Source organism: Parasteatoda tepidariorum, chromosome 4, assembly GCF_043381705.1.
Source record: "Parasteatoda tepidariorum isolate YZ-2023 chromosome 4, CAS_Ptep_4.0, whole genome shotgun sequence".
Classification (NCBI taxonomy): domain Eukaryota; kingdom Metazoa; phylum Arthropoda; class Arachnida; order Araneae; family Theridiidae; genus Parasteatoda; species Parasteatoda tepidariorum.
In genome coordinates, this window is record NC_092207.1 from 35,047,298 (window position 1) to 35,073,601 (window position 26,304).

The 26,304-nt window shown below is 30.3% G+C and overlaps 1 protein-coding gene across 1 annotated transcript in view; it reads left to right on the top strand.

Moving 5' to 3' along the window:
- Positions 1-4,636: 4,636 nt before the first annotated feature.
- The window catches only part of LOC107445352 (pancreatic lipase-related protein 2-like), a gene marked incomplete at its 3' end in the record, with an annotated part of 33,497 nt that continues 11,829 nt past the window's right edge, over positions 4,637-26,304 (top strand). The window contains 1 exon segment of the mRNA XM_043039891.2: positions 4,637-4,859. Coding sequence (XP_042895825.2) covers positions 4,805-4,859 — 55 coding nt within the window.

Sequence of the window (26,304 nt, forward strand, 5' to 3'; positions counted from 1 at the left end):
ATAAAAGTTTTGATTGCCCATTTAAATTCATATAATTGATAAGAACACAAAATTGTTTTAAAAATATCCTTATTTTGGTCACAATATGGGAGAAAAATGAAACAGTTAAAGGAAAAGGAAAGTAAGCATTTTCTTTTTTTCTAAAAATCGATTAAACTTTCATATAAAATTAAAGAGACAAGTACAGAGTTAAAGTTGCGTAACGCACAAAGATTTTCCGATCAATACGCTAAGCTAAAAAAAATTCCTGGATCAAATTATTGCTGTAAAATAATCGGCATCCTGAGTCACTATTTTTTACTGTAAAATCCCTTTTTATCAGAACATGGTGCGGGACGAGAAAATTTATGTAGCGTAATTTTTATAGTAATAATTACCATAAAATCACTAAATCACTCTAATTAAATAAATATTACTGTAAAATTTACGGTTTAATATTGATTTTTAATAATAAAAATGATTTTTTGTATCCCCTAAATCCATTTTTGGTAAAATGGATTTTCGGAATGATGCACCCAAAGTGCCGGTACTTTATACAGTAATTTGGTGCACAATTTTATACACCTTGGAGAAATCCTGAAAAGTGCCTCATTTGATATTGTATAACTTAACCTTTAGCCTTAGTCATCTTCAGAGGAAAAGTGAGTCCACGAAGGTATTTCAATTATGCCGCATTCTATTTAAGCTGCTCCCTAAGGATCGACTTTTAAAATCGAAAGAGATTATAGATTTTGATGGAACTAATCTGCATTTGCATTACAAGGAGAGCAAAAACACGAAATTCTCCCAGGATTAACAGGTTGCAAGAGATTTCTAGTCCAAGATTGTTCCACCACTGAGGACATTCTAAGTCAGATTGTGGTAGATGCCATCCGGAAACGGAATTCGTATCAATCAGCCATTGCTTGGATGCAAACCTGGTCATCTCATTGGGAGGCAAAATATATCACGCCTCATGTAAAGCAATTGCCAAGTTTAGACATGGAAGTAATCAATCGTAAAATCTAATTAACAGGCATGAAATTATTTTTCTATAACAAACTGTGTAAACGGTATTGTGCAAACCTCATTTTTTTCCCAACTGACAATGACACAATCTTAAGACATCAGAATAGAAAATTTAAAAACTACGATTCTTAAGTAAGCGATAGAAAACATTTATATTTTTGTCTCTCTGAAAACAGAAACAGGAAAATTTCTGGTGGTGATGATAGCTTATTGTGAAAGTGATAAACCCAAACATTAAACATAAACGTCATTTATCACTTAAATGACACTCAACCTGCTTTCGGATAGCCCTCGTTTTACTCAACAGCTAACATGCTTGTTTAAATAACATTACCATCCTGAACACAAATACTCCTACACCTTTCGGCACACATCACCTATCATCACTACTCGATCCTAATCTAGCATCCCCTGATCTCTTCCATAAATCGTCATTTCCAGTCTTCCGGAATACTTTCGAAAGTGATCATCTTGATCATGCTTACCAAAGTGAAATTTTCATTCAGTAACTATGGCTCCTCGCGATCGTACCTTTATATAAAAAAAAAAAGCTGAAAGCTTCATTGCTTGTGTTGTCTTGTGATGCCATTAACTCAAAAATTAATTCTCTCGCATTAAAAAAAATTCGTTTTTGAAGTTCGCTAAAATAAATGTCATATAGATTCATTGACAAATAGATTAATACTTTAAATGACTTTATACTTTAAATAACAAATGATTATACTTTAAATGACAAATGGATTCATTGAATTATTGAGTTGAATTATTGAGTGAATAAATGATTATACTTTAAATGACAAATGAATTCATTGAATTATTGAACATAAACTTAAACAAAAACAAAAGAAAGAAAAGAACGTGCGCTGGAATACTTCGACATATTCGAACCAAAGAAATATAAACTTTTTAAAGCGATAAAAGTTTTAAATATATTTAATTTCATTACAGGTGCTTTAAAAATTTGAAATATATTTATTCTCAGTGCATCTGCATTGAAAACATCTTACGCCGATATTGACAACTAGTTATTTGAGCGAAAAATGAAGCTTCTTTTAGCAAAAGAGATTTGAAACTTAATAACAATTTTTTCAATTTCTCAACTTATCACGATAGAGATAAAGCGCTTTTTTTTATTGTCTTTTGATATTTCTTTACATATTGAGTAGAAGATTTTAATCATATTATTAGTTTTATAGAAAAATATTTATCTTAAACTTTGAAATGGAATCATATTTTACTTTTTATACATTTCCAGTTTGCATTTAGTAATACATGTATTATGTTTTAACATAAGCAATGGATCGTAAATGCGTCAATTGCTTTCTAAATAACACTTATGTTTATAAAATAGACTAATATTTTGTGAATGCCATCAAAACATTTTTTAAAACCCTAGAAACAATTTTAAGTGTAACTCAAAACCGAATATCGTATCAACTATTTTACATCAAATCTAGTGCAGTTAAACTTAAAATATTTTTTTTCTTTGTTGAAAAGCACTTTTAATTGTTTACGGACGTTTTTAGTCTTTTAATTTAAAGTAACGGTGAAGGAAAATTGTCCATTTTAGGGTAAGAGGAGAGTTGGTTTGTCCCATTTTAAGTTGTGGGTTTTAAGATTGTTTAATCAGCTAATAAGTGAGCATTCTTAACTTTACTGAAATAATACCAATTCAATAATCAAAAATAGCATTTTCTTTATTCAATTAATAAATTTTTTATGAACGCAAAAAACTTTAACGTTCTATCTCTTAATTTGATTATTATTAAGAATCTATGATAATAATTACAACATTTTCCGATTAGGATATATTAAAAAAACCATCAGTGTATGAAATACCGCGCAATGTCCCTAAATCCTAAACATCAGGATAGGAAGTATTAAGCATTAGCACTAAATCTAAACAAACACAAATGTATGAAATACCGAGCTGTTGCACATAATCTTAAAAAAACATTAACAACATACTTAACCTTAAACAAACACCGGTGTACGGAATTCCGGACAATAGCACATAATCTTTAAAAACATAAGTGTGGGGAATAATAGGAAATGTCAATTAACATTAAAAAAAAAATAAGTGTATGGAATACGGGCCTCAGCACGTAACCTTAACTAACTTAAATGTATGGAATGCCAGGAAGTGGCACTTAACAAAAAAACAACATAAGTTTGTGGAATACCGGAAAGTGGCACTTAACATTAAAAAAATCGTAAATGTAGAAAACATTTATTTCTATTATTGATAATTGTGTATAATTAACATATCACTAATAATCCAGACTCTTCACACACTAATGTTTACCCTAATCTACCTATCATCTACCGCAAAGAAGGAACAACATAAAAAATTGCATATCCCAATGACTTAATGAAGAAAAATTTTAATATAAAATATAATACTGTATTTTGTTTTGGCTTATGCCACATGTTCCTGAATGATTTTCTGATTATTGTACCTATTTATTTTAGCCACTTTATTCAAAAGCACCCTGTACACATTTCGTCACATGGTTTTTAAACTGGTATCCTCTTCTTCTATACTGCCTCCACAGCCTTTTGTGAGTCATGAGCCATCTTTTTCTATTCTACTCTCTTTTCGTCGACGCGTTGCAGTTTCCCACTCTCAGTTTCCTGAAATCCTCATCAACCTACCTTGGTTTAGGCTTGCCTCTGGTTCGGGTTAAAATCGGTTTAGAAATTAAAGATTCTGGATGTTAAGAAAGGTGAGACCATAGTCATTTTCGGTTAAAAAGTGAGTTCACGAAGGTATTTCAGGTATACCGCCTTCTATTTAAGCTACTTTTAGGGTTGAACTTTGAAGTGCGAAATTGCGGGATTGTTGATTTTGATGGTACTGAACTGTATTTGCATTACAAGGAAAGGGAAGCCACGAAATTTTCCCATGGTTAACGGGTGTCAAGAAATTTCTAATCCATGAGTGTTCTACCACTGAAGATACTTTTGTGGTCGATAGAAGCCGGAAACAGAATTCTTATCAATCAGCCATTGCTGGGATTCAAACCTGGTCATCTCATTGGGAGGCAAACTGTATCACGCCTCATATAAGACAATTGTTAAGATTGGGCATGGAAGTAATCAATCAAAAAGCTAATTAGCTAGCATTGAATTATTTTTCTATAACAAACTGTGCAAACCTCATCTTTTTTTATTCAACTGACAATGACACTATATTTAAACATCAGAATAGAAAAGTTAAGAATTACGATTCTTAAGTCAAAAATAGAAAATATTTTTAGTTTTGTCTCCCAAAACGAAAGAAGAAGAACAATTTTGAGTGGTGGTGATAGCTCATTGCGAAAGAAATAAACTAAAACATAAACGTTATTTACCACTTAAACGACACTAAAATACCTATTTGCGATCCGTTCCTTTCGACGAAAGAATTGTAATAGTTAATGCATGTAGAAAACACGTAGATTCATTTTTGTAAACACGAATTCTTGTCCAGATTTAAAATCTCATCAGCGCAATATTCAACAATTATGTAACCAATTGTACCAACCAGAGGAGTATCAAAATTGACGTCGCGTTATTTTCTGCACCTGCGCAGATATCGCTATTTACCTCTTAGTGATCTTACGAAAATAGTTAATAAAGATGTTTTAAACATTATTTTCATCATAATAATTTGAAGCTACGTTGAATCAAGAACGTGTATTCAGGATAATTTTTCAGGGGAAAAAGACGCTGTTGCCTGAATAGAAGAGACATAAATAAAGCAGTCGCTTTATTAAAAATAAGATTAAATTTTTGGACCTATCAGAGATATAGAATGATTGATCATCTATGTAAAATATGTCTTTTTTTGCTGGTTTCACGTGGTCATGGTAAGCTATTTAAATTAATAATAACATTAAACTTGTAAATGAAATGCAATTTGGTATTTAAATTTTGTTAAACATTTAAAATAGCCATTGCAAATATATTTAGAAATGTTTAAATATTGCATATCATTTAAAATAACCGAGAATAGCATTTTTATTGAAAACTATTGCTGATTTAGTACAATGTGTAAGAAAAGTTAAACAACCTGAATGACTTTTGACCTATTGATAGTATTTTTCTTTGAAGGCAAAAACCTTTTTGATATTAAAAGCATTTCTTAAACTTCAAATTCATTCAATAAAGAAGATAATTTAAGTTACAAAATCTAATACGCAAACGCAATATTTTCTAATTAACACTTTTTTGACGTAGTCAGATTATAGTGCTTTATTCTGCTAAAAAAAAATTTATACTCAAAAACATCTAATGTTATAAGCTTTTTAGCATTATGTATTTATTTCTTAAAAAAAGAAAAGAAAATAAATAAGGCTTAGGGGCTTGGTGAAAAGCCACATTTTTTTCCTAAGCTAAATTTTTACATCAAGCTGTTCCTTAGCATTGTTTCCAGTTAACAAATTTCTGATATTTCCTTAAGGTGGCTGAATTATACAAAGAAACGCCTTACTCGCTATGCAGATATCGTAGAATTTAACTTCAAAAATGCTCTCTAGCGTAATTTGAACAAGTTTCTCATTATTATATTCCCCAAAACTTTCAATTGTAAAGGAGAGTTGCCGGAAGGCTATTTTCCCTAATCGTAACATTGTTGACTTCTAAAATGAAATTGGATTGATTTGGTCCAACCAAATAAATTAGGAAAATTTTTCACGTGGAAATCAATACAGAGGAATCAATTCGCTGTGTATTTGCGTTAAATTTTTATTTAAATTATTCCGTTTCCGATGCAAGATTTGATCAGTCTGTGTAAGGATACAGAAAATGGGTATGTCTCATAGTGCTGCACTATGGGCAATTGCCAACTGTCTGAAAAACATCCCTGAGGATGATCTGAAGACATGGCATCACAATTTCGGTCCTCTTCAGAGGAGATGGCTCCTCAGGTTTGGTAGTCCTATGGCCTGGGCTTACTTCAGGATTGTAAAGTTTAACGAGAACCGATACCTTGCACTCTCGGTCCCCCCGCAGGCTGATCAAAGAGGTCAGTGATGCTTGACTGNATATCAGAAAGCACTCTGTTTTGCGGATATAATCGTGTGGGCTGAAGAAAAGATTATATCTTTTTTTCCGGTTTTCTAATCAACATTTTATTTATTTATTACAAGATAACTTTAAAAACAAAAAACCATGATAAATTTCAATAAATATGTTTGTTAAGTTTCAACAAGTGGTGCTCTCTTATCGTTTGAGCGGCTTTTATAAATAGGTAATAATATACAATTAAAATGAACTCACCTAACAAAAAATTAGTCAAACCTAGCGAAATCACGAAAAGCATCATTAAATTCCATTTTACCTTCTTTGGATAGAATAAAGATCTTCATTTTAACGTAAATGCTCTATTACTACCTTTCACTTATCATGTTCACGATGAGTATGCTATTGATATCAAACTTTTCAAGATGGCAGCAGGGAAGGAAAAATAGTAACTAGAGCAATGAAACTTACAAACCATATATTGCAGAATGGTTAAGTGTAAAGTGAAATGAATAAAAAGGCCATACTTAATAGCAATCAAATTTAATAATGTAAACAATTAAAACAAACAAATATGATGGTGTGACATTTGTTAGCCTTCTCAAAAAGTCCAAAAGCTCCTTTGCCCGCCTCACAAGTGATACAACCTCAGAATTATTGTAAATGATTACAGCGCCCTCTGTTGGTGAGACATAAAATCGTTACACCCTAATGTATATGGATTGCGTTGCGAATTCACCTGGCATTTGGAACAGCGAGTAAAACTTCTATAAAAGTATTCTCGCAAAGCAAACTAACTAAATCCAGGTATAGTCAGCAAGTCCAAAAACAGAGCAGTATTAGAAGATGCTTTTTTGCGATTTTTTTAGGGGCGGCATTTTTGTTGTTGTTGTTGTTCGATTAGTTTCGTTTGCAGTTAAAATTTAATATAGTTGTACCCGATTCTGCAATAGTGAATTAATGAAGAGGGGGAACAAATGTTTTGCAGCATTTATGCAAATACTTGATCTTGCCTTATTCGGGTAAGGGGATTTAAAATCTGAAATTAGTTTTGCTTCTATAGTAATGGATTTTTTTTTAAAATGACATTTTTAGTCCATTTTTTGTCACAATGTTCACGTTTTAAAACGTTACATATAACAGAGAGTTGCGTAAATGTTGCAACAAACTTCTGGAACAGTTACGGAACATAATTAGGATTAAAATTGCTTAGGAACCCATGCTCCAAAATTGTCATCGTAAGGTGCTTTCATATTATGACCTGTTCAGAAACACACGAAGAAATAGTTCAAAATACCCTAGTGGCGTATGACGACATTTCCGGCAAAGGTTCTCATGCAATTTTAATCCTGATTTTCCTAGAAGTTTGTAGCAACATTTACGCAGTCTCTGTTATATATAACATTCATAAACTTCTACATTTCGACAAAAAATAGACCAAAAATGTCAGTTTGAAAACTGTAGGTTGGAGAAAGAAACGGATTACAGATTTTAAGTTAGCTATACGAAAGTATTTATAATCTGCTAAAAAATATGCAATAGGAATGAAAAAAAAATTGTTCCCAAATGCAATTTTAAACCAGTTATTTAATATGCAAAGAGTCATAATTTTACCTCGAATTTCGGTTTGTGCGTGACATTGGAAATTTCGAAATCGTCAAACTGTATATTTATGTCAATACTTCCACACCTACAAAAATAAAAAGGCAAATTATTTAATACTTCTCCATACTTAACTTTTGGATTGGTTTATAAATTAGATGAATGTCAAGAAAAAAAAAGTTTATTTAAATTTTCGCTTTGAATATACCAGAATCTTTGTTTTGATAAAGAGGCTCAGGTGGTACTTTTCAGTTAACATGTTATGACATATCTCACATTTACACTTAATGTAAAGTGACAATTAACTCTTAATTATATCTAATCCTTTAATTTTCTTAAAACTTTATTCCTTTTTTTAATATAGCAATTATATTTATTTTAACTTTCTGGTTGACCTTCCTCATGGTCAACGTGGTCATCGTCCTTCCTGTGGGGAGTGTCAACCCCTCTATACCAGCCTTTCTTTTTCTTCTTTTACTTTTTCAGGGGGGCTAATTTAACTAATCTCTTTCCTTTTATTTTTCAAACTCTACTCCTTTTTAAATTTAATTGGCTATTCACTTCTGGTCCTACACCAGTTAACAAATTTTTTATCAGACTCTTTGAACAGAATCTCTTCTTCGTATTTCCGCGCTGGTTACTCTTTTTTTTTCTCCGAGCATTGAAGGAATTCCTGTTCTCCATACTTTCCTTAGCCTATAATTTTAATTGGATCTATGATATTAATTTCAGAAAATTAAATATCCTCATCGTATCCTTTAATTTTTTTTCAACACTAAAAAGACCCTCTCAAATTTAAGATTTCATTCTCTATTTTTTTTAACGGTCAAATCACTCGCTCTTTTACACTTTACTTTTATGCATGACGCCTTCATTCTTTCAATTCTCCCGTCACCCATTTCAAATAAGGGCCTTTCTTGTGTAGTAAATGTAACGAAAGATATGTGTTACTAAATGAAATGATTTGTTAATAATTAAGTATTGTGCAGAAGAATTTATTTGCCTGTCTTCTATTGATGGTTTTCTTTTTAAATGTCTTCCTGTATAAGTGTGGTGAGAACCTTTTTTTATTGTTAAAAGAATTTATTGTTGACGTATGCCATTAAGGCAGAGGGGGTGCGATTGTTCTTGTTTTCCAGTGGCGCCATCTATGGCCAAGAATTCGACCTCTGCCACACCCGTTTACAGGGCGGATCCATTCATGCATTCATTCATTCATCCACAGATCGTAATTTTGACCTGAATCAGAGAATCTCCAATCCAGTATCCCCAGAGGTATTGATTTGTTATGGGAACATGGAGGACTATGAGACTCGACAGATTAAACATGCATCAGTCACCATTTACAACACGGGGAGTCTTCGGTCTTTAGGGATCGAACCCACGACGTCTTGGACATGGGCCCAATGCCCTACCAATCAGGCTATCCCGGCCGCTAGTTTTTCTTATTGGAAGCATCATCTTTCAATTAAAGGTTAAATTTGTATCTGGATATAGCACGTCATTATCTTATTTATCATCTAATTTTGATTTTGATTAATTTTTAGTTTTCACCCTTATTCAAAATTTGGTGCAACCAATTTATCCAATTTGTTCAAACCTCACGCTTTGTGACCCCTTGAACCTTGGATTGGGTTATCCCACGACAGCATTGTACTACCACTTTCCTTAACGATCACATTTCCTTTTATTTAATTACCTTTTATACTATTTTCGGCCTTAATTTGTTCATTATGATATTCAATCACTAACTATTTTTAATAATTTCAACTCATTTAACCATTTTAATACATAAATTTTTTTATTTAATTCGCACCAAAATGTATTTTAAATTACCTGTGACAACATGTTAATACGGATAAGTAACCTTTTTTTAAACACTTCAAATATAGTTCTCATGAGATAGATCTGATATATGAAATGATATGGCTTTTGAATAAAAGTGCAAGTAAACCTGTTTTTTTGTGAATCTATTTTTCTATTTAGCTCTTCCATCTTCCTCCGAGGAAGAGATAAAAGCTTCTTAAACGAAAAATTTATTAAACTTTCCCTTAATGTCTTCAAGAAAAAAAATAACAGTTTGTAATTTGATCTACTGATTCATTTTTTAGAAATACTAATATATTAAAAAATAAAAAGCAGCGAATTATAGAACTTGCAAGTGATACTTCTTGTTTCTTTCAACATATATTTATTATTAAAACTGTCTGATTTTGAGATGTTTGAAAGAAATACTTACTCTGGTTTCCACATTTTTTCATCAATACAATCTTGCTACATGACGGAATGGAAAGAAAAAAATGAAACATTAAAAACACACACAAGCTTTATTTAACAGATAATGCTTTTAAGTTAGGAAAGGATATGTAAGGCAAAAAAAGAAAAAAAAACCTAATATCTCTTTTTCTTTCTACATTCAACTTCATTTGACAGATATTATTTTTAAACGAGGTAAGGATAGGTAATGCAAGATAAATCAATAAATAAATTAAAAAAATAAATTAAAAAAAATACCTAATAGCTTTCCATGTTATTAAATTTTTTTTTCAAGATTTTGTAAGACATTTTTTAAGCAAAAAAAAAAATTCTTAGCCATACTTTGACCAAATGTCGTTTCTTTATTTATATAAGTCATTTTCAATTCAACTAAAAATTTTGTACAGCATCATTAGTTTTCACAATTACCTCAAAAATAGACCTTTTTAAAGGTACAAAATTTCGTGGCAATAACATTTTTGATAAAATGCATATTTTTCACAAAAAAAAATTTTTTTTTTATTAAAGGTATACTTTTATTGTATTTAAATGGAATTTTTAATTCCAGGAAATTATTTTTATCATTGCTAAATATGTTAAAATAGCTTTATAAGTTTGATCGGAAATCTTTTTTATTATAACATTTAAGTCCTTTAGATAGCTAACCACATAGTTGTATGTTATAGTAAAATAAAAATCTTTAGTGCTAAAAATCAAAATTAAGTCAGAAAAAAAAACCTCCAAAAATATCCATTTTCAAACTATTTCTGCAGAATAAATAGCAAAATGATTCTTCCAAATATTTTTCACATGACGACACTGATGCGGTACAGCATTTCTACGCAATGTTTCAGCAATGGTATGTAATACGCTTAATGTTACATTCGTCTCATTATAAAAAATGATTATTGCCAGCATTAAATCGATGGTTTATTTAATATTCCATGAGTTTTCTAGCTTATAAATAATTATGGTGCCGAAATATCTGACATCAATACATCTTACAGTAAGTTCTGCAAGAGCTGATTAATAAGACAAAAAAAAAAGTGAAGTAAAAGAGACTTAGTGTGAATTTAAGAAATGCGTACTTACTTCTTTAGTCTCTACTTGAAATTTCATGATCTGGAAAAAGCACAAATATGATGTACATAAATATTTATTGCAAGCATTTTAAATAAACCACAAATATATACTACTAAGCTGCTGAAGGAATATACCTTTTATCATTATACAGTAAAATAACGAAAAAGTGGATTGAACGAATTGAGTAAGGATGAAGTAAACTCACAAGAAAAAAAAAGAAACAAAACAATTAGAAATTATAAAAAATACGGTTCGTTCACCTATTGGCGCGTCGGATGTTGAAATCCAAATAAATGAAATTTCTCATGTTAAATCAAATGAAAATGCATCGAGAGTTGATGGGACTCATAGTTCAGAAGTTATGAGGGTTTTTTATATGTAAAAAGTACTATTTTTACCGTTCATCTAATTATTAAGTGCAAACTTTCAAACTGTTTCGTTTTAAATTAAAAATGTTGTTATGTTTGAAGGAGAGCAGAAAGTTCTATAATTCATCAGTATGAAAAATTACATAGAAAACAGTTCCAAAGATAGTAACTAAACAGTACTACAACATATTAGTAACAAATTATTTGTTCTATGGCAGTGTTTCGCAAACTTATGACTTTTGTGTGCCCTTTCTACATTTTTCGTAACGTTGTGTACCACTAACAAAAAAATGAATGTATTTTTTTAAAAATATGTTTCTTTTTCTTTTTTGGTACAAAGTTTTGTAGATACCAACCAGCGATCCATGATCTATGTTAGGAATAAAAATTATATTTTATAAAATTAATCAAAATAAGTAGAATTTATTACAAACCTTTACTATAAAAAACTGCATAAAAGTTAAAAATCACAACTGGCTGTTGACACCAATAATTATTAACTGTCAACTCTGCAAAAAATAGCCCATAGAAAAATACATAATGGTAAATTTTCATGGATGGCTTAGTTTTTAAATAAAAGTTTTTGAAATTTTCGTTTGTTGCAAGATATTTCGCATAAGAACGTGTACCCCCGCTAAACTGTTCCCGTACCCCTGGGGGTACGTGTACCATACTTTGGGAAGCACTGTTCTATGGTAACATCAGACGGGTAAATATGAGAAAACTTAATGTCGTAATAACTTTTGATCTAATGATCGATCGTGCGCCAATATGGAATCTTACTGGTTCGTAGAATTAGTTTAATGTGGAACCATGAAGCACGGAGTTCGTAAAGGCAAGCTAACTGGAGATTGCATGTGGTGATTAGAAAACATAGTTGTCTTTAACAGTATTTCATCATAAAAGTATGTTGGCTGTCATAAATATAATGTTCACCTGGAAAGCAATATTTTTTTACATAAATCAAGAAAAGTGACAAAAAGTAAATCTGTGAGACGTCTTCAATTTTTCTCTGGTCACTATTGTTTCTGAAAGCATATTGGGAGTTGAACTGGCAACTAACCATCTTCGTCTTTTGTGTGACAAATAGAAGTAGTAGACATGTTTCAGTCTCCTACTGTCACCTTCTCCCATTTCTTTATGGAAGCATTATTTAATAGCCAGATTTAAATCCATGGATTAGCTGATATCCTTTTTTTCTGTCTTATATTCTTGTATTTTTGGCATACGTTGACCTGTGACTTATCACTGAACATAAAAAAATGAAAAACAATTATATATTCTGGCCAATTTCTTAACTTAGAAACAGTTAAAATTTATTAAAACTTGTTCAAAAAAAATTCATACGTATTTTTTTAAATATTATTATTAAATTCCATTATTTCAACATGACAACTTCATATTTTTCTTCGTAACTGTCAAAACTGTATTCTAAATTTATTTGTGTTAAAGATGCAGTACTTACCCCACAGGATTGCAAATTGTTATGGCTGGTATATCAAAGTACGTTGGAGAGACTTCTTGTATGTCTACAACTGTTGGGTACGTCCAATAAAGATTTAGAAACTCCACACATTGGTATGTAAATCTTCCGAAGCAAGTAAGAACAACCAAAAGTCTACAAAATGAAGAATAATTTTATTTTAAGAAATATTTACGTTTTTTTTATTTAACCAATAAAATATCGAATGATCACGATTTCACATAAAATTAAGGAAGGTAGGTCTGAGAAAAATCACTTTGAGAGACTCGGGAAATACTCTTTGTTTCTCTCTCTGTCTCTCTCTGTCTGTCTCTCTCTGTCTGCCTGTATCTCTCCCTCTCTTTCTCTCTCGCTTCCTCTCTCTTTCTTCCTCTCTTTCTTCCTCTCTCTCGCCCTCTCTCTCTACGTTGTTTTTTCCAAACGTCCTTTCTGTTGCCATTGATTTTTCAAAACTACTGTTTCCGGAATTTCATTAATTTTTAATTGAAAGTGAGGACATTCTCTTCCTCTCTGATTTTTATCATGAACACACTACCTTCAAATTTAGTGGTAAATTCTGCAAACAAATTGATCATGGCCGTCCGTCATAGTTTGAGACGATTTTGTGCATGCTTTTGAGAAAAGAAGTAAAAAGATATATTGAAGAGGCATTTGTCTCAGTGAGCCAATCAGTGAGCAGTTCCCAGTCTGTTGCCAATAGCCCATTGTGCAGCTCTGTGTAATGTAAATAACGTACTACAACAACTTATTTCTCTTACAAAATGAACATCTCTATATGTCAGAAAAAAATGACCGCCATTTCGTTTAATGTTTTTATTGGACAGAAAATTCACATGATCATTAGTAAACAAAGAAGATCCAGATATCTTCGATTGTTTTCATCATAAAAGTGCATCATAAAAGTGCAATGATATTTATCTTAAAATTATTTATCTAACCCTTTTTTAATAGGATTTATCTGTACGTTGATCATCCTATCTCACAGTTATTCTCCAGTGTTTTTTCGCTTTTTATTTTATCATTATTCCAAATTGGTTGACACGGCCTCAAACATTCGAATCAATTTGAAAGCTTCCTCAGCTGTTTTTGTGCTAGAAAATGTAGTTTAAGGTAAAAGAAGAAAAAAAAAATAGCTTAATATCAAACTTCACCTTGTGGGTATGATGGACAGAGTTTTTGACGGTCCGGGGACATTTAAACTACCTTTACATCTATAGTTTGCAAAGAGAGATTTTGAGCACGCTGATTGGATTTCCAGTATTACCTTCTGTTACGTCTTTTTGTAGTTTCTCCCCAATATCATTTCTCCGTAATTTGTTTATGAAATGTGAATTTTAATGTAAATAAATTTCTCCTGCTATATTTAAGACAAATGCTAACATTTTGTATAGAAAATAAAATAACGTCATCAACGGTCTTTCAAGAATAACACATTTATTGAAATCTAGTTAGCTTTAAATTTTATTCTTATATTTTTCTTTTTTTGTTTAATTGTTTATGTTTATCTATTTTTTTACGCTTCAGTATAATATTTTTCAATATTAATGTTATGGATTTCAGATAAGTGTAAAGTAAGCAACAATGTTTTGATAAAACATCAAATTAGCACAATAATAATTCTTAAGCATAAATTGTGAGTACTATATAGTATTTTAAAATTATTTTTAGCTATATATAATAAATATAAGAATTGATTAATATTCAAATTGAATAGTATTATGAATCTCCTTTTGCTCTTAGAAATTAAAATCTATAACTTAAATTTATCAAGAATGATTGCAGAATCAAACTAATAAAAACTATGCAGGTTGAGTTTAAATTGACTATATACGAGATTTTAAAATGTATGCAAATATTGTATTGAAATTATTTTTGATTATTGGGAGTACAAATTAGTTCGGTCAGTTTTTAAGAGATGGCTCTGCTGTTGCGAATGTTATATAGGGACAGTTTATTTCGGTGGTTTCAGAGAGGTTAAATATCTGTCAATAATATTAAGTTTATATCGCTTTGAGTTTCATACAAAAACCCTGTTTTTTACTTTGTTGAATATGTCAAGTTTTGTGGTAACGAAGCACCATTTCCAGGAGGTTTTATGTTTCTGCTTTAATTGGAAGAAAAGTGCAGCTGAAACGCATCGAATGCCTGTAAAAATTTATGGTGACAATGCTCCAAAAGATAAATTATGTAGGGAATGGTTTCGACGTTTCAAGAATGGTGAATGATGAATGGTGAATAGTGTTGTATACTATGAGTTGTTACAACCTGGTGATTCCATCACGGGAGATTTGGTATAGGCTACAACTGATTCGTTTGAGCGGTGCATTACGAGAAAAACTGCCAGAATACGAGCAAAGACATGACAAAGTTATTCTTCTGCATAATAACGGTCGGCCTGATGCCTCAAAAATCGCAAAAAATTATTTGGAAACGCTCAAGTGGGATATTTCACCTCACCCGCTGTATTCGCTGAACATTGCTCCTTCTGATTACAAGTTGTTCCGACGCATGCAGCATGATTTGACAGGTCACCAGTTCACTTCCTTCGCGGATATCGAAAATTGACTCCTAACTTTTATCGCCTCAAAAGACGAGACATTTTTTCGAGATGGAATTCGAAAATTGCCTGAGAGGTGGGAAAAAGTAGTAGCCAGCGATACACAATACTTTGATTAATCTGTTCATTTATTTTGTTCTGAAATAAATGCCTTTTTGACGACAAAAAACGGACCAAACTGGTTTGTAGTCCCAATATTCGAAAAAGATTTTATAATATCTTAGAGTAAATATTCTAAACTGTTATAACTTAGCAAAAAATGTATGAGATATTCATAATTAATAATAAAAAAATTTTATAGCGAGTAGCATATAACAGGTTTACAAGTTACAATAAGTATAACACGTTACAAGAAAATAAAAGTATATACTAGGGTAGGAGAATATTATTATTATTTTTTTTTGTAGATTTTTCATTTTCACTCCGCAACGCATTTCTATCTTTAGTGAAAACATCGAAATATTTGAATGTTGTGGAAGTTTGGCGTTTAGTAAAATAAACAAATAAATAAAATGAAAGGATAGAAATAGATTTCATAAGGTTAAAGCATAGTTTAATTCCTATTGTTTCACAAAAACAGTTTTTGAAATGAATGAATATTTAATTGACACGAGGAACCATTTGAAATAAATTATAAATTCTTATATTTGCATACTTCATTTATGCAAAATTTATCATTTAATTCTAAAATATAAGAGGGCGTTACGTGCTAAACAAATCTGCTTAAAACTAACAAAACCGATAGAAAAAAGTTATACAGGTTCTTTATTTGCATAAAGAAATTAACCTTTTATTATTAGCATATGAATAGAATAAGCAGCTAATAATAATTTTAAAACAAATCAAACAAAAACTTAAGAATCAAGCAAACAGTTTTTTTGAAAATACAAATATTTATCAATTTTGGAGCACATTATGCTCTTGGATTTCATAATTAAATTTACTGTTCATGCAAGCTGAACAAATATTTTCAATTAAAAACCGTGGAATTTAGATCAATCATGTGAGAATCTTTGTCCGTGAGGTTTCAAAGCTTAGGAATTCCATTTCGTATTCGTCAGTTTCCTGAATTCCTTTACCCTCTTGCTGCGATCTTTAAAATTTAGAATACTGCTTCTAAGGGAAATAATGTTCGATGAAATAGTTTCTATTTCATTTTTAAATGAAGAAGGCAGTTTCTCAGGCGAAAAAATTTATATTTCAAGCTTGAAAAAGAAAAGTTGTACTACAGAAATTGCTCTATACTTAAAATAACAAGCGTAGCAGAATGCAATGGCCATGCGTCACGGAAAGCGTTGCCGAGAAATCCAATAAGCACGCTTAAAATCTATCTTTACAAACTGTAGATGTAAAGGTAGGTAACATGCTGCCCGGGGGGTTTATTTTCCGTAGTAATGATCGAACAGTTCTTACTATTATCGTGTCTTCGTTGTTCGAATTGCGGTTTCGAAATTCTCGCCAGGTTGGGAGAGCATTACTTGTTCCCCCCTCCCCATTTAATTGCGTAGTTTGTATATGAACCAGTATTTATTTCTGATCATGTGCATAAGTGAAACCCAAACAGCTAACTATCAATAACCAATCTCTGTAGTTTTCGTGAAACGTTAAAAGCTCGTGCTCAGAATGAAAAACAATCAAAATTTTAATCAACTGATGCTTTTAACTAATGGTCATTTATCCTTGCGACCGCGTCATAAGCGCTTCGTTTCGAGTTTTCTAGAAACGAAATAATCCTTTTAAGATCTATAAGAAATCATATTGTAACAAAATTTCAGATATCAAATATCACTTCATATATAATATGAAAATTTGAGAAATGCATAAGTATTTACTTTAGTATTCCAATTGTTTTCATTATGGCAGAAAAATGAGATCTAATGAGAAAAAATTTATTGCTTAGGGGCTGAGATTAAGGTTAGTTCTGATTCTCTAATAGTTGGAGAGAGTGGAATAAAATTACAACACACAATAGTTTTATTTGCTTTTTCTCCTACACTATTTACCACATAGGAAATTAAGTATAAAATAATAATAATAAACTTATAAATATTCTTATGTTAAAGCAAATTATATATGGACTTCTAAGCCCGGTCTTCATGTATATTAAATGAATTCTCTCCCATTAAAAAAAATCGTTTTTGAAATGTGCTGGAATAATGACATATAGATTCATTGACAAATAGATTAATACTTTTAATGACTTTATACTTTAAATAATAAATGATTATACTTGAAATGATTCATTGATTATGATTCATGAATGCATTTTCTTTTTACTATAACAGTTATATCGATTATATAAATGTTAAAAATATCAGATATATTATAACTCATGGCATAGCTTTGAAAGGGAAGTTTTTATTTCCCTTTCAAATCTATGCCATTTAAACAATTACCTAAACGCTCCATTTGCTATGAGACAAAATATCGAAAATATATTCTTTCAATAGAATTTTTTACTTTAAATTGGATCTTTAATTAACGAACATTAATATATTTAAAACTCTCGCCGAATATTATTGGTTACAAATAAAATCATGACTCCCATTATTTAAGTCACAAATATTTAATTCAAAATTCTGAAGGGGTTTACTGTGAGATATTGCAGAGTGTCTTAATGGATTACCGCATGCAGTAAAAATAGCCCAAAACAAAATGTGTTTTATAATATTAATGCCTATCGTCATAGAAACACAACCAGTTTTCAATTCTTACAATAGCATTTTCGTTTTACAAGCAAAACCTTAATGTTCAAAATGTAAAGTCACTTAATGTAAATTATTTGAAAGTATCATTAAATCATGATAGAAAATATCCCTTATCGAAGCAAAAATAAAAATTGAACTGATCATGTAACATCAATAAGTATAAACCTGAACGATTAATGGATTACAGTACACAAACACAGTGAAAATAGTTATTTACATAGCGTAGAATAGTGTCAATGAAAATATTGTTCTACAATATTAGTGTCTAATATAGCAACGCAGCCCGTATTCAATTTTTGTTTTTTTGTTTTACGAACCAAAGTTTTATGTTCCAAATGCAGAATAATTTGTTGCGATATATTTAAAAGGATTATCAAATCTTGATAAGCAGTGTGCCTTATTGTAACAAAAATAAAATATGAACTCACCACCTAAAAATATCAATTAGTACAAACGTGAATCAAACGTACCAACATTAGAGTGTCTATGCAAATGTTCCACATTAATGGTAACCAAGTTCTTGGTTTTAATTTTGAGTTTGGTGCTTTTTCAAAAAAAAATTAACATATGATGCTGCCAAATAATTAAACAGTGCAAAAAATATTACTGATGCCGAAAAATAGAAGAAATGAACATAAGTAAAATAAAAAGGAAATTTAAGAAAATTTTCTCATTTTCCACAGTTAAGGGAGTTTAATAGTATAAAATTGCCGAAGTTCAGAGTTTACAGTAGCAATTTTTACCATTGCAATCTTGAGCGCACAAATAGTAAACTCTTAAAAAGAGTTTACACTATAATCATTTTTAATAAATTAATAGAATTGAAGCTAGACTTTGATTAAATGGCAATCAACTGCCGACTCAACTCAAAGTTACACGCTTGTAAATTTGAGTGCTTAATTTAAGAAAGAAGAATTAAAAAGATTAAAACTATGTCTAATGCAGAAACATATAAGGGAAGAACATAAACTTAAGCAAAAAAAAAACAAAAANAAAAAAAAAAAAAAAAAAAAAAAAATGTGAGCTGGAATACTTCGACATATTCGAGCCTAAAGGAATATAAACTTTTTAAAGAGATAAAAATTTTAAATCTATTTAATTTCATTACAGCTGCTTTAAAAATTTAAAATCCATTTATTCTCAGTGCTTCTGCATTGCAAACATTGACAACTAGTTATTTAAATGAAAAAAGAAGCTTCTTTTAGCAATAGAGATTTCAAACTTAATAACAATTTTTGTCAATTTCTCAACTTATAATCACTATTGAGAAAAAACGCTTTTTTTTATTGTCTTTTGATATTTCTTTACATATTAAGTAGAAGATTTTAATTATATTGTTAGTTTTATAGAAAAATATTTATTTTAAACTTTAAAATAGAATCAAATTGTACTTTTTATACTTTTTCAGTTTGCATTTTGCAATACATGTATTATATTTAAACATAAACTATGGATCGTAAATACGTCAATTGCTTTCTAAATTACACTTATGCTTATAAGATAGACAAATATTTTGTGAATACCATCAAAACATATTTTAAATCCCTAGAAACAATTTTTAATGTAACTCAGCACTAAATACTTAGCAACTATTTTACATTAAAATTAGTACAATTATATTAAAAATAATAATTTTCTTTCTTTGTTGAAAAGCATTTTTAATAGTTTAGTGACGTTTTATGGTAATTTAGTTTAATGTAACAGGGAAGGAAAGTTGCCAATTTTAGGGCAAAAGGAATGTTGATTTGTTACATTTTAGATGGTGGGTTTTAAGATTGTTATTATCAGCTAATAAGTGCGCATTCTTAGCTTTATTGAAATAATACCGATTTAATAATCAAAAACAACATTTTCTTCATTCAATTAATAATTTTTTTATGAACACAAAAAACTTTAATGTTCTATATCTTAATTTAATTATTATTAAGAATCTATGATAATAAACACAGCATTTCTTGATTAGGGTATATTTAAAAAAACTCATCAGTGTATGAAATACCGCCTAATCATAAATATCAAGATAGGAAGTATTAAGCCTTAGCACTAAATCTAAACAAGCACAAATGTATGGAATACCAAGCTGTGGCACATTTTCATAAAAAACATTCAATTATGGAATACCAGGAAGTGGCACTTACCTTAAACAAACGTCAGTGTATGGAATACCAGACAATAGCACATAATCTTGAAAATCAGAAGTGTGTGGTAGATTAGGAAATGTCAATTAACCTTAAAATATGTGCATGGAATGCGGGCATTAGCACGTAACCTTAAATAACATAAATGTTTGGAATGCCAGGAAGTGACTTTTAACAATAATAAAATCATAAATGTAGAAAACACTGATTGCTATTATTGGTAAACGGTAATTGTTGATATTAAACATATCACTAATAATCCAGACTCTCATATCCCAATGACTTAATAAAGAAAAATTTTAATATAAAATAAAATTCTGTTTTATGTTCTGGCTCGCACTATATGTTCCTGAATGATTTTCTGATTCTTGTACATTTTTTATTTTAGCCACTTTATTCAAAAACACCCTGTACAATACACACTGAGTCACATGGGTTTTAAACTGGCATCCTCTTTTTCTTTGCTGCCTCCACAGCCTTTTGTGAGCCATTAGAATGTCTTTCTATTCCACTCTATTTTTGACAGGGTGTTGCAGTTTCTTACTCTCAGTTTCTTTAAATCCTCATCAATGAAATCAACCTACCTCAGTTTAGACTTCCCTCTGGCTCGCGTTAAAATCGGTTTAAAAATTTAAGATTTTGGATAATAAGATGGGTGAGACCATAAAATAGTATCCACATTAATTAAGTATCCAAATTAAAATTGGATTTGAAAATTGATTTTGTGATTTCTTATGAAGACTCAATCATATTTTTACTCGGAAAGAAACGTCTGTTTCCAAGTATTAGAACTTTAAAATAATCTTTAACTATCTCAAATTCCATTTTAAGCTTCAATTTAAAAAGCAATAAATTAATTCTTTGTCCTCAATAAATATTTAAAAATATTTATTTTTCAAATAATTTATTTAATATTTCAAAAATTTATAATTTTAAGGTTTGAATTTAATGTAATCTAATGGCTTGATGAATTTTTCCCCTAAGTTAAGAATAATTTTTATTTATGATAAAAGAAAATTCCTTCTAAATACTAATACGTTCTTTAATAAAATTATTGTGGTAATGTTGTAAATTGACACTCTCGCTTTAAAATTTCAAAAATGAGGGAAAAAATATGTAGAGAGTCTCTTAAATATGATATAAATTACATTCAAATAAATTAAATTTATACTATAAAACACGACATTAATGTCATTGCAAGAGTATTATTGTCACAAATAAAGCTTTTATTCTATTAATAAATCTCGAAAGCAATTTTCATCTCTCTATCCTTTTTTTAATTCAAATTTTTCAGAAATAATGAATCAGTTCTCAACTTACAATATTTATTTAAAAAAAAAACAATCATGATTAAAAATACATAATATTGATTTTGAAATTACTTCATTTTTAGTTTCAAACTTTTAAAACATAATAACTTTTAACTGATAAATATCTGCTAAATTATTTCCTTTAATGATAAGTTACTCCCACTATAGTTTCCACTAATTATACCCCTATCATAACATGTTATTTAGTTCTCTTCATGTTTTCTAAATTTATAAACTCTTTCATAAAATAATATAAACTATCGTTAAATTTAAAAGCCTTTAAATGCATTTCAAAATTATTAGTTTTGTCTATATTATTCAATTTCTGGGGTTGATAGTACAGTAAAGTTTTTTATTGTCGACCAGGAACCAAGTTTTTACAATAAAGAAATACAATATTATTAATATTCTTTTATACTAAGCTCAATCGACATTAAAAAGGAAGTTCATTTATTTTCTATTATTCAACTTTAATTTTCTCCTCTCTCATAACAAACAATCCTTCGCGTTGCTCACTTTACAATCCTAAACTTTCGATTGTACTAAGGCATGATACTTTTTTGTATTTTGAATGGGAGTAATAAAATTTCTATTCATTTCTATTATTGGAAATTATTTGTTCTTCCATTTTTATTTTAAGTCAAATTTTGTATCAAAACTATAAAAAGAATCTATAAATCTCTCTAATTAAATAAATACAACTGAAAAATTTACATTTTAATACTTTAAGGCAGTGTTCCCCAATCCCCCCCCCCCGGTTCGAGGACCGGTACCGGTCCGTGGATCAAATGGTACCCGGCCGTCCATTTCATTAAAACTGAATTTAAATTCCTAGGTTTATACCCAAAATTAAAAATATCTGCGTTCCATTAAAATTTTATTTATTTAAAAAAAGGGGCCCTCGAAGGAAGTGACATAAATTTTTTAACGTTTTTTAAAAGTTAAAAAAAAAAAAATGAAATAGAGGGAACCGTCTCATTGACAACAAGCAACAAGTCAAGAAACAAGCTCAGGGTTCTCATTGATTTAACGTTCTAGTAAGTTAAAATGTTAAATCCCTTTATATTTATTTTTTGGTGTAACTCTATTTTATTTTGAAGACAGGTTTAAATACAATTAAATTAAAATTAATAAATCAAAATTATCTAAAATATAAACAATCAACATCCCTCTCCCCATCGGGGCGCGATGAAATTACCAAACGTTGACAGGTCCGCGGTGATAAAAAGGTTGGGGAACACTGCTTTAGGGTGAAAATAGATTTTTTTCATCCATAAAATCAATTTTTGGTTAAATGGATTTTAGGGATGATGCATCATTGCCGATACTTTATACAGTAATTTGAAGAGCAATTTTATACAGTTTAGTCACCTTCAGCGGAATCATGAAATTGTATCATTTGATTTTGTAAAACTTAACCTTTAGTCTTAGTCATTTTCGGTTAAAAAGAGAGTCCACGATGGTATTTCAGGTATACCTCATTCTATTTAAGCTACTTTTAAGGATCAACATGTGAGAAATTGTGGGATTATCGATTATCGATTTTGATTTTTCTAATCTGCATTTACATTGCAAGGAAAGGAAATCCACGAAATTCCCCCGTGGTAAACAGTTGTCAAGAAATTTCCAGTCCATGATCATTCTACCACTGAGGATATTCTACGTCAGATAGTGGTCCATACCTTCCGGAAACAGAATTCGTATGAATCAGCCATTGCTTGGATTCAAACCTGGTCATCTCATTTATGGGCAAGCTATATCACGCCTCACATAAGACAATTGTCAAGTTTGTGCATAGAAGTAATCAATCGCAAAAGCTAATTAACTGGCATGAAATTATTTTTCTATAACAAACTGTGTAAACGGTATGGGGCAAACCTCATCTGCTTTTTGCTCAACTGACAATGACACTATCTTTAGGGATCAGAATAGAAAATATAAAAATTACGATTCTTAAGTAAAAGATAGAAAGTATTTTTATTTTTGTCACTCTCAAAACGAAAAATGTTGATTTTAGGTGATGATTATAGCTCATTGTGAAAGTGACAAACTAACATATTAAACATAAGCGGTATTTACCACTTAAACGACACTAAAATGCCTATTTGCGATCCGTTCCATTCGACGAAAGAATGGTAATAGATAATGTATGTAGAAAACACTTAGATCCATTTCCATTAGATCCACCAGCGCAATATTCAGCAATTATGTAACCAATTGTACCAACAAGAGGAGTATTAAAATTGACGTCGCGATGTTTTCTGCACCTGCGCTGATATTGCTATTTACCTCTTAGTGATCTTACGAAATTTGTTAATAAAGGTGTTTTAAACATTATTTTCAACATGATAATTAGAAACTACATTGAATCAAGAACGTGCATTCAGGATAATTTTTCAGGGGAAAAAGACTCTGTTGCCTGAATAGAACATACATGAATGAAACAGTCGCTTTATTAAAAATAAGAATAAATTTTTGGACAGATCAGAGATATAGAATGATTGATCATTTATGTAAAATATGTCTTTTTTTGCTGGTTTCACATGGTCATGGTAAGCTATTTGAATTAATAATAACATTAAACTTGTAAATGAAATGCAATTTGGTATTTAAATTTTGTTAAACATTTAAAATAGCCATTGCAAATATATTTAGAAATGTTTAAATATTGCATACCTTTCAAAATAACCAAGAATAGCATTTTCATTGAAAACTATTGCTGATTTAGTACAATGTGTGAAAAAAGTAAAACATCTTGAATGACTTTTGAGCTAATGATAATATTTTTCTTTGAGGGTAAAAACCTTTTTGATATTAAAAGAATTTTTTAAACTTAAAATGCATTCAATAAAGAAGATAATTTAAGTTACGATAAATCCAATACTCAAGCATAATAATTTCTAATTAACATTTTTTTTTGGCGTAGTCAGATTATAGTGCTTTATTCTACTAAAAAAAACTTTATTCTTAAAAGCATCTAATGTTATAAGCTTTTTAACATTATGTATTTATTTCCTAAAAAAAATAAAATGAAATAAATAAGGCTTAGGGGCTTGGTGAAAGGCAAATTTTTTTTTCATAAGTTAAATTTTCATATCAAGCTGCTCCTTAGCATTATTTCCAGTTAACAAATTTCTGATATTTCCTTAAGATGGCTGTATAATACAACGAAACTTCTTACTCGTTTTACAGATATCGTGGAATTTAACTTCAAAAATGCTCTCTAGCGTAATTTGAAAAAGTTTCTTATTATTATATTCCCCAAAACTTTAAATTGTAAAGGAAAGTTGCCGGTAGCCTACTCACCTAATCGTAACATTGTTGACTTCTAAAGAGACATTGTATTGATTTGGTCCAACCAAATAAATTAGGAAAATTTTTCACGCTGAAATCAATACAGAGGAACAGAGCCGCTGTGTATTTGCGTTAAGTTTTTAATTAAATTATTTGGTTTCCGATGTAAGATTTGATCAGTCTATGTAAGGATATAGTAAATAAGTAGGCCTCACTAGAGCTGCACTATGGGCAATTGCCAACGGTCTGAAAAACAGCCCTGAGGATGATCTGAAGACATGGCATCACAATTTCGATCCTCTTCAGAGGAGATGGCTTATCAGGTTTGGTAGTCCTATGGCCTGCGCTTCCTGTAGGGTTGTAAAGTTTAACGAGGACTGATACCGTGCACTCTCGGTCCCTACGCTGGTTGATCAAAGGGGTCAGTGATGATTGACTGGGAAACGCGTCTTTGCGATCAGTCCTTAGCGGAACAAGGATATAGTAAAACTAAAGTATTGTACTGATTATCACATATTTTATATTTATATTTTATCATATATATATATACATTACTCATAAACAGAAATTTAGTAGTTTTACTGTTCGCTATGATAACGTTTTACCGCAATTTCTTGTTTTATAAATTATAGTTTTTATGCCATGCTCTAAAATAATATATCAAAATTACCAAAAATGTTCTTTAGAATTGCTACACATTTTACCGTTTATGTTTTAAATTTAACCTTTTGACGTCTTTGCTTCTTACCAAATAGAATTGTAATAATCTGTTTACATTTCTTTGTTTTTTAAATAGCGGTTAATTTAAATTATTTGTAGGAGTTAGATAATTGTTAATTATTTCTTGTTCTAATATAATTTATCAATTATAACAAGGGATAAAGGAATATTAATGAGGGCTTTATATATTTAGTTGAAGTTTTTAATGATATATCAAATCATGGATTGTCAAACTTCAACTTATCAACTTCAAACTTCAACTTATTTCAAAGCACCACGACGTTCATCTTCAGTGGATACCATCCCACGTTGACATCTTTGGAAATGAGCAAGCGGATCGCTTGGCCAAGGAGGGCTGTAGTCATTTAACATCTTCGTCCTCAGCCCTTACCTTTTCTGAGTATCAATCCAAAATCAAAAGCCATTTATCAAAAAAGTGGAGGATCCCTCCCTCTCATCATTGGTATGCGGCCAAGGAACCGGGCTCTTCACTTGTTCATGTAGGTGATAGAGCATCTCAAACAGCTATTTCCAGACTGGCAAGCGGACACACGAACAGTCTCTCGTACTTTAAAGGAAGAAAGACTTATGCAGTCTGCTCTAAATGTGAAGCCCAGCAGGCCTCAGCAGAACATATCCTCGACTGCTTGGGCCTTTCCAAGGAGGACTTATATGCTTCTCCACTTCTTGTAATCGACTTTTTGAGGGTCAACAACTTACTGGATCTTGTCTGACCTCGTCAGACAATTAGAGGATAAGCAACAACAACAACA